General features: G+C 45.0%; 1 protein-coding gene across 3 annotated transcripts in view; it reads right to left on the bottom strand.

The window, feature by feature from the left end:
* LOC118213430 (DENN domain-containing protein 1A-like) overlaps positions 1-17,835 on the bottom strand; it is a 50,865-nt gene extending 33,030 nt beyond the window's left edge. For all 3 annotated transcript variants that reach the window (XM_035392402.1, XM_035392403.1, XM_035392404.1), the window contains exons 1-5: positions 17,689-17,835; positions 15,655-15,716; positions 12,281-12,324; positions 6,497-6,546; positions 5,971-6,087 (exon numbers count right to left, since the gene is read on the bottom strand). In XM_035392402.1, the coding sequence (XP_035248293.1) occupies positions 5,971-6,087; positions 6,497-6,546; positions 12,281-12,324; positions 15,655-15,716; positions 17,689-17,705 (290 nt within the window). In that variant the 5' untranslated portion in view covers positions 17,706-17,835. The remainder of the gene's footprint in view (positions 1-5,970; positions 6,088-6,496; positions 6,547-12,280; positions 12,325-15,654; positions 15,717-17,688) is intronic.
* Between the last annotated feature and the right edge of the window lie 230 nt (positions 17,836-18,065).

Here is an 18,065-nt window from a genome sequence, read left to right as displayed (position 1 = left end):
AACCCTAACACTAGCTGTAACCCTAACCCTAACCCTAGCTGTAACCCTAACCCTAACCCTATCTGTAACCCTAACCCTAACCCTTGCTGAAACCCTAACCCTAACACTAGCTGTAACCCTAACCCTAACCCTAGCTATAACCCTAACCCTAACCCTAGCTATAACCCTAACCCTAACCCTAGCTGTAACCCTAACCCTAGCTATAATCCTAACCCTAAACCTAGCTGGAACCCTAACCCTAACACTAGCTGTAACCCTAACCCTAACCCTAGCTATAACCCTAACCCTAACCCTAGCTGTAACCCTAACCCTAGCTATAACCCTAACCCTAACCCTAGCTATAACCCTAACCCTAACCCTAGCTGTAACCCTAACCCTAGCTATAATCCTAACCCTAAACCTAGCTGGAACCCTAACCCTAACCATAACCCTAACCCTAGCTGTAACCCTAACCCTAACACTAGCTGTAACCCTAACCCTAACCCTAGCTGTAACCCTAACCCTAACCCTATCTGTAACCCTAACCCTAACCCTTGCTGAAACCCTAACCCTAACCCTAGCTGTAACCCTAACCCTAACCCTAGCTATAACCCTAACCCTAACCCTAGCTGTAACCCTAACCCTAACCCTAACCCTAGCTGTAACCCTAACCCTAACCCTAGCTATAACCCTAACCCTAACCCTAGCTATAACCCTAACCCTATCTGTAACCCTAACCCTAACCCTATCTGTAACCCTAACCCTAACCCTTGCTGAAACCCTAACCCTAACCCTAGCTATAACCCTAACCCTAACCCTAACCCTAGCTATAACCCTAACCCTATCTGTAACCCTAACCCTAACCCTAACCCTAGCTATAATCCTAACCCTAAACCTAGCTGGAACCCTAACCCTAACACTAGCTGTAACCCTAACCCTAACCCTAGCTATAACCCTAACCCTAACCCTAGCTATAACCCTAACCCTAACCCTAGCTGTAACCCTAACCCTAGCTATAACCCTAACCCTAACCCTAGCTATAACCCTAACCCTAACCCTAGCTGTAACCCTAACCCTAGCTATAATCCTAACCCTAAACCTAGCTGGAACCCTAACCCTAACCATAACCCTAACCCTAGCTGTAACCCTAACCCTAACACTAGCTGTAACCCTAACCCTAACCCTAGCTGTAACCCTAACCCTAACCCTATCTGTAACCCTAACCCTAACCCTTGCTGAAACCCTAACCCTAACACTAGCTGTAACCCTAACCCTAACCCTAGCTATAACCCTAACCCTAACCCTAGCTGTAACCCTAACCCTAACCCTAACCCTAGCTGTAACCCTAACCCTAACCCTAGCTATAACCCTAACCCTAACCCTAGCTGTAACCCTAACCCTAGCTATAATCCTAACCCTAAACCTAGCTGGAACCCTAACCCTAACCATAACCCTAACCCTAGCTGTAACCCTAACCCTAACACTAGCTGTAACCCTAACCCTAACCCTAGCTGTAACCCTAACCCTAACCCTATCTGTAACCCTAACCCTAACCCTTGCTGAAACCCTAACCCTAACACTAGCTGTAACCCTAACCCTAACCCTAGCTATAACCCTAACCCTAACCCTAGCTATACCCCTAACCCTAACCCTAGCTGTAACCCTAACCCTAGCTATAATCCTAACCCTAAACCTAGCTGGAACCCTAACCCTAACACTAGCTGTAACCCTAACCCTAACCCTAGCTGTAACCCTAACCCTAACCCTAGCTATAACCCTAAACCTAACCCTAGCTGTAACCCTAACCCTAGCTATAACCCTAACCCTAACCCTAGCTATAACCCTAACCCTAACCCTAGCTGTAACCCTAACCCTAGCTATAATCCTAACCCTAAACCTAGCTGGAACCCTAACCCTAACCATAACCCTAACCCTAGCTGTAACCCTAACCCTAACACTAGCTCTAACCCTAACCCTAACCCTAACACTAGCTTACACCCTAACCCTAGCTATAACCCTAACCCTAACCCTAGCTGTAACCCTAACCCTAACCCTAGCTATAACCCTAACCCTAACCCTAGCTATAACCCTAACCCTATCTGTAACCCTAACCCTAACCCTTGCTGAAACCCTAACCCTAACCCTAGCTGTAACCCTAACCCTAGCTATAATCCTAACCCTAAACCTAGCTGGAACCCTAACCCTAACCATAACCCTAACCCTAGCTGTAACCCTAACCCTAACACTCGCTCTAACCCTAACCCTAACACTAGCTTACACCCTAACCCTAGCTATAACCCTAACCCTAACCCTAGCTGTAACCCTAACCCTAACCCTAGCTATAACCCTAACCCTAACCCTAGCTATAACCCTAACCCTATCTGTAACCCTAACCCTAACCCTATCTGTAACCCTAACCCTAACCCTAACCCTTGCTGAAACCCTAACCCTAACCCTAGCTATAACCCTAACCCTAACCCTAGCTGTAACCCTAACCCTAACCCTAGCTGTAACCCTAACCCTAGCTATAATCCTAACCCTAAACCTAGCTGGAACCCTAACCCTAACCATAACCCTAACCCTAGCTGTAACCCTAACCCTAACACTAGCTGTAACCCTAACCCTAACCCTAGCTGTAACCCTAACCCTAACCCTAGCTGTAACCCTAACCCTAACCCTTGCTGAAACCCTAACCCTAACACTAGCTGTAACCCTAACCCTAACCCTAGCTATAACCCTAACCCTAACCCTAGCTATAACCCTAACCCTAGCTGTAACCCTAACCCTAACCCTATCTGTAACCCTAACCCTAACCCTTGCTGAAACCCTAACCCTAACACTAGCTGTAACCCTAACCCTAACCCTAGCTATAACCCTAACCCTAACCCTAGCTGTAACCCTAACCCTAACCCTAACCCTAGCTGTAACCCTAACCCTAACCCTAGCTATAACCCTAACCCTAACCCTAGCTGTAACCCTAACCCTAGCTATAATCCTAACCCTAAACCTAGCTGGAACCCTAACCCTAGCTATAACCCTAACCCTAACCCTAGCTGTAACCCTAACCCTAACCCTAGCTATAACCCTAACCCTAACCCTAGCTATAACCCTAACCCTATCTGTAACCCTAACCCTAACCCTTGCTGAAACCCTAACCCTAACCCTAGCTGTAACCCTAACCCTAGCTATAATCCTAACCCTAAACCTAGCTGGAACCCTAACCCTAACCATAACCCTAACCCTAGCTGTAACCCTAACCCTAACACTCGCTCTAACCCTAACCCTAACACTAGCTTACACCCTAACCCTAGCTATAACCCTAACCCTAACCCTAGCTGTAACCCTAACCCTAACCCTAGCTATAACCCTAACCCTAACCCTAGCTATAACCCTAACCCTATCTGTAACCCTAACCCTAACCCTATCTGTAACCCTAACCCTAACCCTAACCCTTGCTGAAACCCTAACCCTAACCCTAGCTATAACCCTAACCCTAACCCTAGCTATAACCCTAACCCTAACCCTAGCTGTAACCCTAACCCTAGCTATAATCCTAACCCTAAACCTAGCTGGAACCCTAACCCTAACCATAACCCTAACCCTAGCTGTAACCCTAACCCTAACACTAGCTGTAACCCTAACCCTAACCCTAGCTGTAACCCTAACCCTAACCCTATCTGTAACCCTAACCCTAACCCTTGCTGAAACCCTAACCCTAACACTAGCTGTAACCCTAACCCTAACCCTAGCTGTAACCCTAACCCTAACCCTATCTGTAACCCTAACCCTAACCCTTGCTGAAACCCTAACCCTAACACTAGCTGTAACCCTAACCCTAACCCTAGCTATAACCCTAACCCTAACCCTAGCTATACCCCTAACCCTAACCCTAGCTGTAACCCTAACCCTAGCTATAATCCTAACCCTAAACCTAGCTGGAACCCTAACCCTAACACTAGCTGTAACCCTAACCCTAACCCTAGCTATAACCCTAACCCTAACCCTAGCTGTAACCCTAACCCTAACCCTATCTGTAACCCTAACCCTAACCCTTGCTGAAACCCTAACCCTAACACTAGCTGTAACCCTAACCCTAACCCTAGCTGTAACCCTAACCCTAACCCTATCTGTAACCCTAACCCTAACCCTTGCTGAAACCCTAACCCTAACACTAGCTGTAACCCTAACCCTAACCCTAGCTGTAACCCTAACCCTAGCTATAACCCTAACCCTAACCCTAGCTATAACCCTAACCCTAACCCTAGCTGTAACCCTAACCCTAGCTATAATCCTAACCCTAAACCTAGCTGGAACCCTAACCCTAACCATAACCCTAACCCTAGCTGTAACCCTAACCCTAACACTAGCTGTAACCCTAACCCTAACCCTAGCTGTAACCCTAACCCTAACCCTATCTGTAACCCTAACCCTAACCCTTGCTGAAACCCTAACCCTAACACTAGCTGTAACCCTAACCCTAACCCTAGCTATAACCCTAACCCTAACCCTAGCTGTAACCCTAACCCTAACCCTAACCCTAGCTGTAACCCTAACCCTAACCCTAGCTATAACCCTAACCCTAACCCTAGCTATAACCCTAACCCTATCTGTAACCCTAACCCTAACCCTATCTGTAACCCTAACCCTAACCCTTGCTGAAACCCTAACCCTAACCCTAGCTATAACCCTAACCCTAACCCTAACCCTAGCTATAACCCTAACCCTATCTGTAACCCTAACCCTAACCCTAACCCTAACCCTAGCTATAATCCTAACCCTAAACCTAGCTGGAACCCTAACCCTAACACTAGCTGTAACCCTAACCCTAACCCTAGCTATAACCCTAACCCTAACCCTAGCTATAACCCTAACCCTAACCCTAGCTGTAACCCTAACCCTAGCTATAACCCTAACCCTAACCCTAGCTATAACCCTAACCCTAACCCTAGCTGTAACCCTAACCCTAGCTATAATCCTAACCCTAAACCTAGCTGGAACCCTAACCCTAACCATAACCCTAACCCTAGCTGTAACCCTAACCCTAACACTAGCTGTAACCCTAACCCTAACCCTAGCTGTAACCCTAACCCTAACCCTATCTGTAACCCTAACCCTAACCCTTGCTGAAACCCTAACCCTAACACTAGCTGTAACCCTAACCCTAACCCTAGCTATAACCCTAACCCTAACCCTAGCTGTAACCCTAACCCTAACCCTAACCCTGGAAGCTCAGAACTCAGCCGCAGTGCTCCTGGCGAGCGGGCGTGGGCTGGCAACCCAAGAGGCTCTATCGATCGATTCTAAAATCAGGCGAGGGCTAGAGGAAGTGTTCAAAAATGAAAGAGAGCAGGAGGTCCCGTAGCAGGCAAATGGGTAAATGAGATTTCCCGGTTATGGTGTTTAACTGCTCGGGAAGAAAAACGCAGACTGCCATGGAGCGCATGCCACCATTCGAGTGCTTCCAGATGCTGCGGCCTGACTTCACGAGCCCGGCAGACTTCCTCGCAAAAAAAAAAAAAAAAAAGGAATAAAAAAGAAAAAGCTGCTTTCAGAACAGCGGGCAGGGAAGTGATTAAAGCAGGTCTGTTTACGGGGGATAAGGCAAGTCTGGACTTAAACTCCATATGACAGCAACCGCTGTACAGGACACGTATTGAGCCTGTCTGGACGCATGGACACGTGGACAGACGGGTGGGTTTAAAACGAGTGCTGCAAAGGACATTGTCCGCTACATTAGTGATTTCAAATAAGCAGTCATTTAAATTATCTGAAGCCAGTATCAGGGTTGGGGTCAATTCAACTCAATTTAATTCAATTTAATTGAAAAATGGCCATAAGTTCCACAACCTTTTTCCACACACAAACACAATCATGAATTTGTGTAGGAACATACCGTATGTAAACACATTTGCACGCACACACACACGCACACTCGCTCACTCACACACACAAAGTGCTCACACACACACACACACACACACACTCACACACCTCAGGAAGCAGAAGCAGCGTTGGGCCCCTGACAGGCGGCAGAACCCGAAGCGCTGCTTACTCTCGATGTCCGTCAGCACAAAGGTGAAGTTCTGTCCCAGAAACCCCACTGCCAGACTGAGAGAGAGAGAGAGAGAGAGAACCAAAGATTTAAAGAGATAGATGAGTCTTTCAGGTGGAGTAGCTCATGTAATATTCTGGTGTGTTATTGGTGCTTTCTATCTCTTTCTATCTTTCTATCACCCTGACTGACCAGACATGGTCGCTGGAGTGCAGTGAGACTTATTACATTAAATTAAAACCACTTGCACACACTCTTATACAGAGCAACATACAGCAGTGGAGAGACCATCAGTACTCGGGAACACAAAATGTAGTATCACTAAAAAGGCACAGAAAGCCCACTAATCAGTAACTGTAATTTTTACTCAATTAACAACCATCCACACTCTTAAATCTTAATCACTCTTACATGAGGCAGCACACACATCTCCTCACCAGCGCACACACACACACACACACTCACCTGTCTGCACTGAAAGGGAAGCAGAACCTGGAGACTGCCCGTAGGGTTGCCTACAGACAGAGAGAGAGAGAGAGAGAGAGTGTAAATATTTTCCATTTTTAAACTGATTTCAGTAGGATTTGCTAAATCGACAAATAGATCCAATAAAACCCAAATTTGAGACAGGATAGACAGAGAAAGAGGGAGAGAGGGAGTGTAATAGAACACTTACACACCTGATGGAATAAACAAAACTGAGCATTAACTGTACCAAGCTCAGTCAGTTAAAATCATCTTGGTGATTAAAAAAAAATCTTTAAAAGAAGAAAAAAATCCTCTTAAACGCAGTGCCAGAGAGAGGCAGGTCAGAGGGAGGAGAAAAGGGTGGGCGGGGCACAGGGAGGTAGGAGGAGTCTCCCGTTTTAAAACACCTTGAGAGAACCAGTCTGCCCATATGGGAATCAGGGAGGGGGGTGGAGCTGTCCCAGGGTCTCGAGGGGAGGGGTGAACGCAGAACGCAGGAAACCAGGCCGGTAGCCATGACTGCAGGGCACCCTGGGACGCGTGGCCAGGAAAGACAGTGACACAGCTTTCACCATGGAAACACCCCCTCCCTTCCCCAGGGATGGCCCTCTGGAGAGGGCGCCATGGTGATCTGGAGTCTGAGTGGGAGAAACTTTGGCTGTTGTCACAGCAGCAGATGGCTCAGAAGCACCAGGCACCTCACACACACCTACACACACCTTACAAACACACACACATGCACAAATGTACCTCACACACACACGCACGTACAAACGTACTTCACACACACACATGCACAAACGTACCTCACACACACAAACCTTACATACACACACACATGCACAAACGTACCTCACACACACCTACACACACCTTACATACACACACACACACACACACACACACAGGGCAGTGCACAGATTGTGTGCCACTGAGGGCTCAGTTGAGGCACAGCTGAGAGATGATTCCACCATTTGACTATATTACACACATACACACACACACATAAGCACACACACACACACACACACACACACACACACACACACACACACACACACACACACACACACATAGCCACATACACACTGGCCCACACACAGACATACACCCATACATACATGTGTACATACACCAACATAACACACATACAAACATTACAAGGGCACACAAGCACACTTACACAAGCACATCTCGCATGTTCACACAGGCAGACCCAAAACTGCGTACACGCACGCACACACAGATGTACACATACGCACAAGCAGTGCTTTCTGGTGGGATGCATCTGGCCACGATTAACAAATAAATTTAGCCCTTTTTTAAACACTTCTACTCTAACTACGAGATGGGATGTGGGAAAGGCCAGGGAAGACAGAACTGCGGAGGTCGCCCTGAGGATCTGTGTTCATCAGAATGACACGGCAATGACAGAAAGAGTCATGCCAGCCAGCTGATCTGTTCCATAAACAGAGGGTTGCAGGCTCAAATCCTATGCAGGAAACTAGGTTTCCTGCTGAAGCAAGGTACTCACCCCTGTATATATCACTGTATGGATTTACACGCAGTGGAACATACTGTGAATAAGTGCCCTCGCACAGCAGATTAATGCTAAGAGAAATACATGTCAGTAAAAACAGTAGCAAGGTAAAATGAATGCTGACTGCAATAAGTGTATAATTAAATGTTACCCGTAGTAAGCAATTAAATGCTAACGATAATACCTGTAATTAAATTATAACAATGATAACTGTAATTAAATGGTAAGAGCATATAATTAAATGCTAACAACAGTAAGTTCAAATAGATGCTAACAGTAGTACATTTAAATGCAAGGAAAAATAAAAGAACAATAAAATGCTAACGGTAAGAGGTCTAGTGAAACTCTGGGACAGTGCTGTGCATCGCGCAGACCAGACCGAAGGGCTCATGACTAAAATGGAGGGGCACGAGCCACATATTTTAAACGCTTCTGTTGCTGCAATTCCAGGCAGAGTTGAGTCAGCTCTTAGTCTGGGAAGCAGAGCTACAGGAAACCTGACTCTGGACCACCGTGGTCATGAGTGCGTGTGTGTGTGTGTGTGTGTGTATATGTGCATGCACATGCGTGTGAGTGTGTGTGTCTGTGTGTGTGTGTGTGCATGTATGTGTGTGTGTCTGTGTGTGTGTCTGTGGTCTGTGTGTGTGTGCGCGCACACATGCATGTGAGAGTGTGCTTGTGTGCGTGCATCTGTGTGTGTGTGTGTGCGGTTATGTTCCACAGCACACACACTTGGATACACAAACCAAGGCAAAATTCAGATACGAAAACTCCCCAATACAAAAAATAACATCTTTAAAATGGTTCTAAGTGAAGCCACAGTAAAAAGGGGGCAGCGGGGCCCTGACTGACAGGGTTATTAAACAGGAAACACAGCATTCCTCCTGTACAGCCCTGAAAGCCTTCAAATGTGCTCCTCCAAAGTGATGAAATGCTCTAATGCACAGGGACCCAGTAATATTGAATGTTAGCTATCAGGGATTTTGAAAACGCTAAATTAAGACCTTTTCAGTCCTAACAGGAGAGCCGCGTGTCTCATTAACTTCAATGTGAGGCAGTTACTGTTATGGATTTTAAATAAGCGAAAGTGGCTTTCAAATGACAAACACATGCCATGCATCCTGTCCCTTGGGCACTTCCAGGAAATTGGAAAAAAGTACACTGAACACATGCACACACACACACACACACACACACGCACGCACATGTGCACACACACAGACACACACACACACAAACAAAAATATACCCACAAGCTGCACCCTTCCCCTCTCCCATGGTTCTATGTAATTGTGGGTATTATAATTATTTTTTATACTAACCAGATAACTCAGGTCTACATTCTTATCATAGAAAGTTGACCCCAGTCCATACTATTCCAATTCGACACATCTTTAAAAACTACATTAAGGGGCATGACAATCAAGGACGACACTGTGGCAATGCATGTCCTGTATAGCAACACAGCACCAGAAACTCATATAACCTGAAACACTATTACAAGCCAGAACCTCCGGTAGTTAAGGGGCAAAGAGGATGGGGAAGTAAAGGATTTGAGTACCTAGTCAGTATATAAAATCTGTGCCATCCTGTCTGTCCTGACACTGTTATTATGTGGGTTTGGCACCCAGTTGAGTCTTTTACCCAAACTCAACCACTTACATTAAACAAACACAGAGTTAACTAATATGATGCATCTGTATGAGCATGCTACATACTCTAATCAGGAAGCTCAGGGAACACTATCACAGCACAATCTGCAGGAAGGTACTTAGAGAGGACTTTCATCCCATAAAAACTGTTTTTGGATTGTTCTGTCCAGCAACACAGTGGTAAAAGCATGTTAGTTATAACACGGCAAACGTCTAGATATCCATCTCCTTTCCTGAAAATCTGCTCGAGTGATGCACTGTGTGTGTCACTGGGGCAGACACGCCCGCCCACTGATTCAGTGAGACACACAGTAGCTGAATCACAAACACAACACACAGCAGAGCACACACATAGCTGTATCACAAACACAACACACAGCAGAGCACACACATAGCTGAACCAAAAATCCAACACATAGTGAAGCACACACATAGCTGAACCAAAAACACAACACATAGTGAAGCACACACACAGCTGAATCACGAACACAACACACAGTGAAGCACACACATAGCTGAATCACAAACACAACACACAGTGAAGCACACACATAGCTGAATCACGAACACAACACACAGTGAAGCACACACATAGCTGTATCACAAACACAACACATAGAGAAGCACACACATAGCTGAATCACGAACACAACACATAGTGAAGCACACACATAGCTGAACCAAAAACACAACACATAGTGAAGCACACACATAGCTGAATAACAAACACAACACATAGTGAAGCACACACATAGCTGAATCACGAACACAACACACAGTGAAGCACACACATAGCTGAACCAAAAACACAACACATAGTGAAGCACACACATAGCTGAACCAAAAACACAACACATAGTGAAGCACACACACAGCTGAACCAAAAACCCAACACATAGTGAAGCACACACATAGCTGAGCAAGATGTAAAAAATATGTACACCTTTTTAAAAAAAAACTTTTCAACAGTAGACAAATCAATAATAATTTTTAAAAAACCCAGTAACATCACATTTGGATTTCGTTTCCAAGGGATGGGGGGGGGGGGGGGTTGTAGTGAACTGAATTCACTTTAAAAGCTCAAATTCCCATAACTTTGTAATGATAAAAATAATAAAATATAACTGCCAACAGAGTGTTTGGACCCTTAACAATAACGGGGGTAGTACTTCTGTTTTATCCACCATTATCTCTTTCTCTGCCTCTCCCTTTCCCTTTCCTGCCTCCCTCTCCCTCTAACCCTCTCTGTTTTTGAACTCACATTTTTTTAAAACCCACATTAAATCTGACTGCCGTCTCTCTTACCGGTTGAGACAAAGCAGCACACCCTCATCAGCCACATCAAGGCTGAATAACTTCATAGCTCAGATTTCTGCATAACATAACAAAACCATTACAGCTTGTCTTATTAATCCCTCCTCCCTCACCTCACCCCTCCCCCCCCCCCCCCCGCCCACACCTCCCCCACCCCCAAAAATAGTACCCTAGCAGCTGTTTAATTCCACAGACAGGGCATCAGGGTGATCGTAGCATGGCTGCGTGAGGTAACAGGGAGGGGAGAGGACGAGCCAAACGAGCTCGATTTTAATTAAGACTGCTGAGGTTGTGGGGAGCTCTGCTCATTATAACATCCCTCTGCATCAAAAAGCCCATCGTCATATCTGCATGTCATATCGGGAGGACAGGGGGGTAGAAATAATGAGGCTCTGTCCTTCCTCTTTTGATGTGAATAATTTTGCGTGGACGTCCACACATCTACACTACAGCTGGAGGGCTAATTCTGTGAGCCACAAAAGGATTTAGCCAGACTGGTGTGATCTGACCCCAATTTACACTTACTGAGCAGTGGTACAGACCACAACTGGTGACATCACACAAACAAATGGTTAGTAACACAATAACAGCAAAATCAAAATGTAGACATTCAGCAGAAGTGTTCGGCCAAAGTGACTGACAGGAGACACGTTTAACCTGCCTAGAAAATCACCATTAGACAAGCAAAATTACAATGAAACCACAATGTGCTGTCATATAGATGCTCACCACAAAATAAGAGACACATTGTTATTGACTAGTACAGCATTAATATGTGTTAGTAAAGGTGTTATTACTTTTTCCAGAAACTTCTGGTATAGACTTGATTAAGTAAGCTGTGCATGGACAACTCCATTTGATATGAATCTCTTCCAAAATTATTAAATTATACACTGTAAATAGTTCTGTAAAACACAAACCTGGAATAAAAATAGCAAACAAAACTTTAATATGATTAAACATGTGCCAGGCAGAGATCAAATAGAGAATGAAACTGAGACTGACAGAGGTCCGGCAGAGACATTGAGAGAGACAGAAAGAGGAATAGAGGGAGCGGGAGAGGAAGAGAAGGGCAGAGATAGAGTGATGGAGGAACAGAGAAAGAGAGAGAGGAACAGGGGACTGAGAGTACGCCATAGAGAGAGAAACAGAGGGGAAGAGGCAGATGGAGAGAGAGAGATAGCGGAACAGAAAAAGAGAAGGAGAAACTGAGCGAGGGACAGAGAGAGAGAAGGGGTGGAAGGAGGGAGGGGAAAGATACGGCCAATTCCAAACCTGATCTGAGAAATCCTCTGGGAACTGCTGGTGCACCTCTGGATCTGTAAATGATTGACAGGTCAGAGTAATTGGCTTTGGATTAGTGAGTAAGCAGAAAACAGCACATTAATTTACATTAACAGTGGCTACATAAACAGTACATCGGGGGCAGGAAGGACACTGGTTGGGGGGGGCACTGGAGTTTGCAGATCACCTGTACACAGTAAAATGTTCAGTGTTAAATCAACTCTTACAGAGTGCATATGGTCCCTATTGGACTCCAATGGTACTCTGTTAGAGTTGAATGAACACTGGATATTTCACTCTGTAAAACTAAAGCATTAACCCTTGTTACATTTCCAAGCCCTGACTAACAGTTTATAGTTCCGCGCTGTTTCTCTGCTAACAACTGACTAATGTGCAGTACTGTGCGCACACAGTTACCCTTGTGATCTGAATTGCAGCTATTTGCAGGTTACAACCATGTAAGTTAAGTTCAAGCTCAAGTTCAAATTTATGGATGGCATGGGGCGGGGGGGCAAGGTATAAAAAAGGCTGTAATTCCTACACAGATCACCCAGAGCTGACAGCCTGCACTTTAACCGTATTCATTGTTTCAAATCCAGTGAGTCAGAGTACAGAGCCAAAACTACAAAAATCTCTGTCCTGAATGATTGGCATGGTTTGGGTCCACTTGTCCCCTTAGAGGGAAGGGTCACCTTTATCCTATGATGAAACATATCTATCCTGATGGAACTTGTCTCTTCCAAGATGACTATGCCCCCATCCACAGGGCATGTGGGGTCACTGAATGGTTTGATGAGTATGAAAATGATTGAAATGATGCAAATCACATGCTATGGCCTTCGCAGTCACCAGATCTCAACCCAATTGAACACCTATGGGAGATTTTGAACCGACATGTTAGACAGCGCTCTCTGCCACCATGATCAAAACACTAAATGAGGGAATAGTGTTTGGAAGAATGGTGTTCCATCCCTCCAGTGGAGTTCCAAAGACTCCACTTTGGAACACAGAATCTATGCCAAGGCGCATTGAAGCTGTTCCGGTGGCTCGTGGCAGCCCAACACCTTACTAAGACCCTTTATGTTGGTTTTTCCTTTAATTCGTCACCTGTCTGTACATATACAGTACATGTATATGCATATATTTATAGATACGCTTTTATATATATCTATACAAAATTCACTGGCTCTGTCTTCACTACACAGACAGCTCCCTAACCCCCACTGTTCCTTAAGTCCCACACAGATGATTTTTTAGAAACCGTGTAGAATGCACTGGGACCCAGGAGGGAAAGGGAACACCCCCAGGGGGCTCGATTCTCCCCCTGCCAAACCTGCCACATAGGACAGGAACACAGACGGCCGGGCACATTTCCCTGGAAACCTCTCGGACATTCCTTTTGTTCTCTTCATTTTGGGTTTTTTTCCCCCCGCTTGTCTTTGTTAATTTTTATGCCAGCTTTTGAAGGAAAAACACCCTGTCTGTTTCTGTGCACATCAAAGTCTGTGGTAAAAGCTCATTTTTAAACACAGGAAAGGAGGCTGGGGGGGTAGATAAAATTAAAGTGCAAACCGAGGTAGCTTGAACAATGACCTGATCCACAAAGAACAACTCTCAAACAGGCAGCCGTGGATAAAACAACCTCCACTTTTTCCGGTAAATATGCCAGCAGATCCTGAACTTTCGTGTCTTTTTAAAATCTGTGTAGTAATTGTCCTATGCGTGAGGGTACAGGCAGGCAGCACTGGCCCACCCTGAATGGGGCCTTACTAACACTGGCCCCATAACTATAAAGACAGCCAAGTACTGGCTGTTTTACTCAGATCTTAAAAAATTACTTAAATAAATGCACACACACCCACACAAACAAGCACAAGCACGTGCACACACACAGACAGACATACAGACACAGAGACACACAGGCACAGGCATGTGCACTACACAGACACACACACACATGCAAGTGTACACAAATACACACACACACACACACACACACTGCATCCGTTTTAGTTTCCTTCTTCTTTGTACAGCACCCTGTACATGGCCAGAGCCACTCAGGGGTTAAGTGAGGTCACCCAGCTCTTCTGTGAGCTGACACCTCACGTGGGCGGAATGTCACCAGACTGCCTGCTAAAAGTCACCCCCTTAGGCACAAAAAAGTTATTAGCATGCGACAGAAAGAGGCTGCTGGAACGATCATCCCGTTAAAGCACTGATATCATCCCGTTAAGGCACTGAGAGAGCAGGGATTGGCCCCGGGGTCGGGTACCGATTCTGGACCTCACCAGTACTGACACCTGGCTGGCAGACCCACGGCACAAAAGCACCAGCAGGCTGACAGATACGACAGAGTCTCGCCACTGACCCCTGCTGGTCTATCGGGTGCCTGCACGTTCGTACACTGAGCTGCGCAGGACGAGTCTTCCTCTGACTCATGTCTGTGCGAGCCCCACTCACTCACTGTGGTGTGACAAGCAGCAGCAGCGACAGCTGACAAAACGCGGTTCGGAGGAGTGCGCATGCTGGTCAGCGCCATCCCAAAATGACAACAGACGTCACGATGAGCGTCGCAGTGTGAACATGACTGAGCATTACAAATTTGAGATAAAAAGGAGGAAGAAACATTTTCAAAGGATAGGACTCCAGATTACAGGATTTTCACCATGTATGGTTTATCCAGATTACATGGTTTTCACATTTCTGGGCAATTTTTAATATGTTTAGATTTTATTAATATTTGAATTCAGCATGTACTCACAGTTGGTCAGAATTGCATCACAACCCTTTCTAAAATAGTTAGTTGCAGCTTGCCGTAGACACGACTGTATAAATATATGTACACTACACGTGCATAGCGGGTTATTCACAATGAAACAGTCATGATTATTCCCAACAGCTCTTGCTGCCAGTCATGCATGTGCATGTGTAGGGGCAACATAGCTCAGGGGGTAAGAGCGGTTGTCCGGCAGTTGGAGGGTTGCTGGTTCGATCCTCCGTCCTGGGCGTGTTGAAGTGTCCCTGAGCAAGACACCCAACCCCAAACTGCTACCCAATGAGTTGATTGGTACCTTGCATGGCAGCCTTTCACCATTGGCGTGTGAGTGTGAGTGTGAGTGTGAATGGGTGAATGAGAGGCATCAATTGTAAAGCGCTTTGGATAAAAGCGCTATATAAATGCAGTCCATTTACCATTTGCTTTGTAATGTCCTATTTTGGGGCTTTCATTGTAAAGAAGTCTTTTGGGAATAACGCATGGCATGACTGTTATGAATGTTTTAACTGTACCTTTCCATAATGAATGAAAGCATAAATAGTAAAAACAATAAAATACAGTAACCAATTAGGTAAGTAACCTAACCTACCTCCTGCTGTCTCGGGGCGGGTGACCTCTACATACACCTCAAATGTCGACTCTGGGCTCTCCCTGGAAAACACACACAGAGGTCAGAGGTCAAAGATCAGTGGGGTTCATTATTCAGGGGAGCAGTGGTTCCTAGTGCTATATCTATTAACCATCATTCACACAGTGCATCCCCAATGAAAGTTAAATCTCATCATTTATCCAAGGTGATGTGCCTCCTGGCATGGAGAGCTTCAACTATGGGCTTCTATTAGAGATCTGAAGACTACAAGTCCCATAATTATCAGTCCCAACATTTTTGATTTCTTAGTTTTTCTGTTATTTACGAAATAAAACCAAAGCTAATACATTTGTTGATGATGCTTTTCACAAAACATCTGTCACAATACAGACCCCAGTTTAATCCTCCTCCAGAAGTAAACCAAGGGCAACTGTGGAAGAAACCTAGAGAGGAACCAGACTGAACAGGGTGAGTCCATCTGCTTCTGGTAGGCTGAGGGTGTGTGTTCATCATGACCAACATGGTCAGTCGGTTGGTTTTTAAATCTGTCTAAATCAGACTCTAAACAGTCAGCTGTCCTAAACGAGGTGGTTGCCAGATGAAGGGAGACAAAAGAAATGATCACAATCATGATCACTTTATATGTATGCCGACCATAATTACTACAATCTGGCGACATACTAAATGCTTATTTAAACCCTTTCTCCCACATGGGGCACTGAGATGGAGAGACAGCACCATCTCTTTAAAAAGACAGCTTGTGCCTTTTACTCACTACCATAGACACTCTATAAAAAGGATACATTCAGCATGTGTGATTAAATTGGAATGGTTCAGTTTAAGTGGTAGGGAGACAGACATGTCAATGCGAAGGACACAGGGCTGAGTATCTTGTTACTTTAAAAATATATCTGTGATGAGACCCCTGGATCAGTGAGCCCCCACCCCCAACCCAGCTGTCAACTGTTACCATGAAACCAGTCTCTATATAGGAATATATGACTTCTGCAACCAGTGGCACAATAAGGAGGCACTGAACTCTGCCCACAGTAAAACTGTCACTCTTACACATATTTTTATTGTCCCAATACTGCTTTAGTATATATATTTTTGGTTCCCGCTAGCATATATACTGTTCGGGGAAACCATATTTATGCTAATTGTATTTGATTTGTATAAACCATTGCTTTTTTCAGGAAAACGCACCCATATAAAATTCTTTAGAACATTTTTTTTAACATACACTTTAAAAATATCATGCATGTAACAGACAATTCAAAACATTAAGGAATTCGGTGCTGTGCAAATCAGCATATCAGAACTATCCCGTGAAATTTGTTGCTCTACGTTTTGTCGTTTCAAAATATTTATGTCACGGTGTGTTTTGTCCACTGTAGTTTACACGAATCAAAGGAGATTTGCTGTTGGTTGAGTTTGGTTCTGGCAAATTTAAGGTGGAAAACGACCCGCAGCATAATACGCGACGCTTACAGAACAAACAAATGTAACAATGACAATGGGGACATTGTTTCGCCTGTCCTGTCATTCCGGAAACTGAACTTAAACATAGTAGAATCGTGGCCATTCTGCGGTGAACAATTCTAACAATTTCAACAAGCAGTTGCCACCGTCCAAACCGCAAAACCAGTATACTTGCCCTCAGCCTAAATGAGTTGCCTATCACGTACAGTATGTATATAACATTAATGAGGCAATCCCATCAGTGTTGATCAAAGTTTATGCAGGTGTCAGTAGACTCACAAGCAATTTCCTACCCGCGATCCGAGACAATCAAATACAAAGTGTCAATCAAATCCCAGGAAAATTCAAGGATTCAGATAATGCATGTAATTGTTTTTTTGTCATTATCATGTTCCAGATTGATGCGTGTACAAAACAGTCATCGTTATCGTCCAGTAAAAAGTCCTATCCCAGGTCGCAACAAGTCCTGGCCTCGCAGTATCACACTCCCTCATAACTTCTATAACTTTTTTGTGAGAGGTAAAAACAATAATAAAGTAAAAGGACCCTTACTTTATCCGAGATCCCATTTTCAGTTTCGATGAAATCCGTATTTGTTAGAGCCGTATATGAACTCGTGATTTATCTACAACCCGGTCAGACAGTCCAAATAAGCGCCATGGCATCCCCACACAAATCACAGTACTAGCACTTCGCTGAATTGTGGGGATTGTAGTTGTGCTGTGAAACACACAACGAACGGGAATCGAGACCAGACGTGTCTGTAACTACAGCTACCACAAAGCTGTGGCCGAGTAGTCTCATGATACGAATGAGGGCAAACTTGGGGCGAACTTTTACCGAAAACAGTCATTGGAATTCGCTAGTGTCTCCGGAGGCACGTAGTAAACCTCAGAAAGGCTGGGAAGTGACATAATGCCGCGATCAGT

The sequence above is a fragment of the Anguilla anguilla genome, chromosome 14 (genome assembly GCF_013347855.1).
Source record: "Anguilla anguilla isolate fAngAng1 chromosome 14, fAngAng1.pri, whole genome shotgun sequence".
In the NCBI taxonomy this organism is placed as follows: domain Eukaryota; kingdom Metazoa; phylum Chordata; class Actinopteri; order Anguilliformes; family Anguillidae; genus Anguilla; species Anguilla anguilla.
The sequence above is the reverse complement of the archived record's forward strand: the minus strand, read 5'-3'. Positions and strand labels throughout refer to the sequence as shown.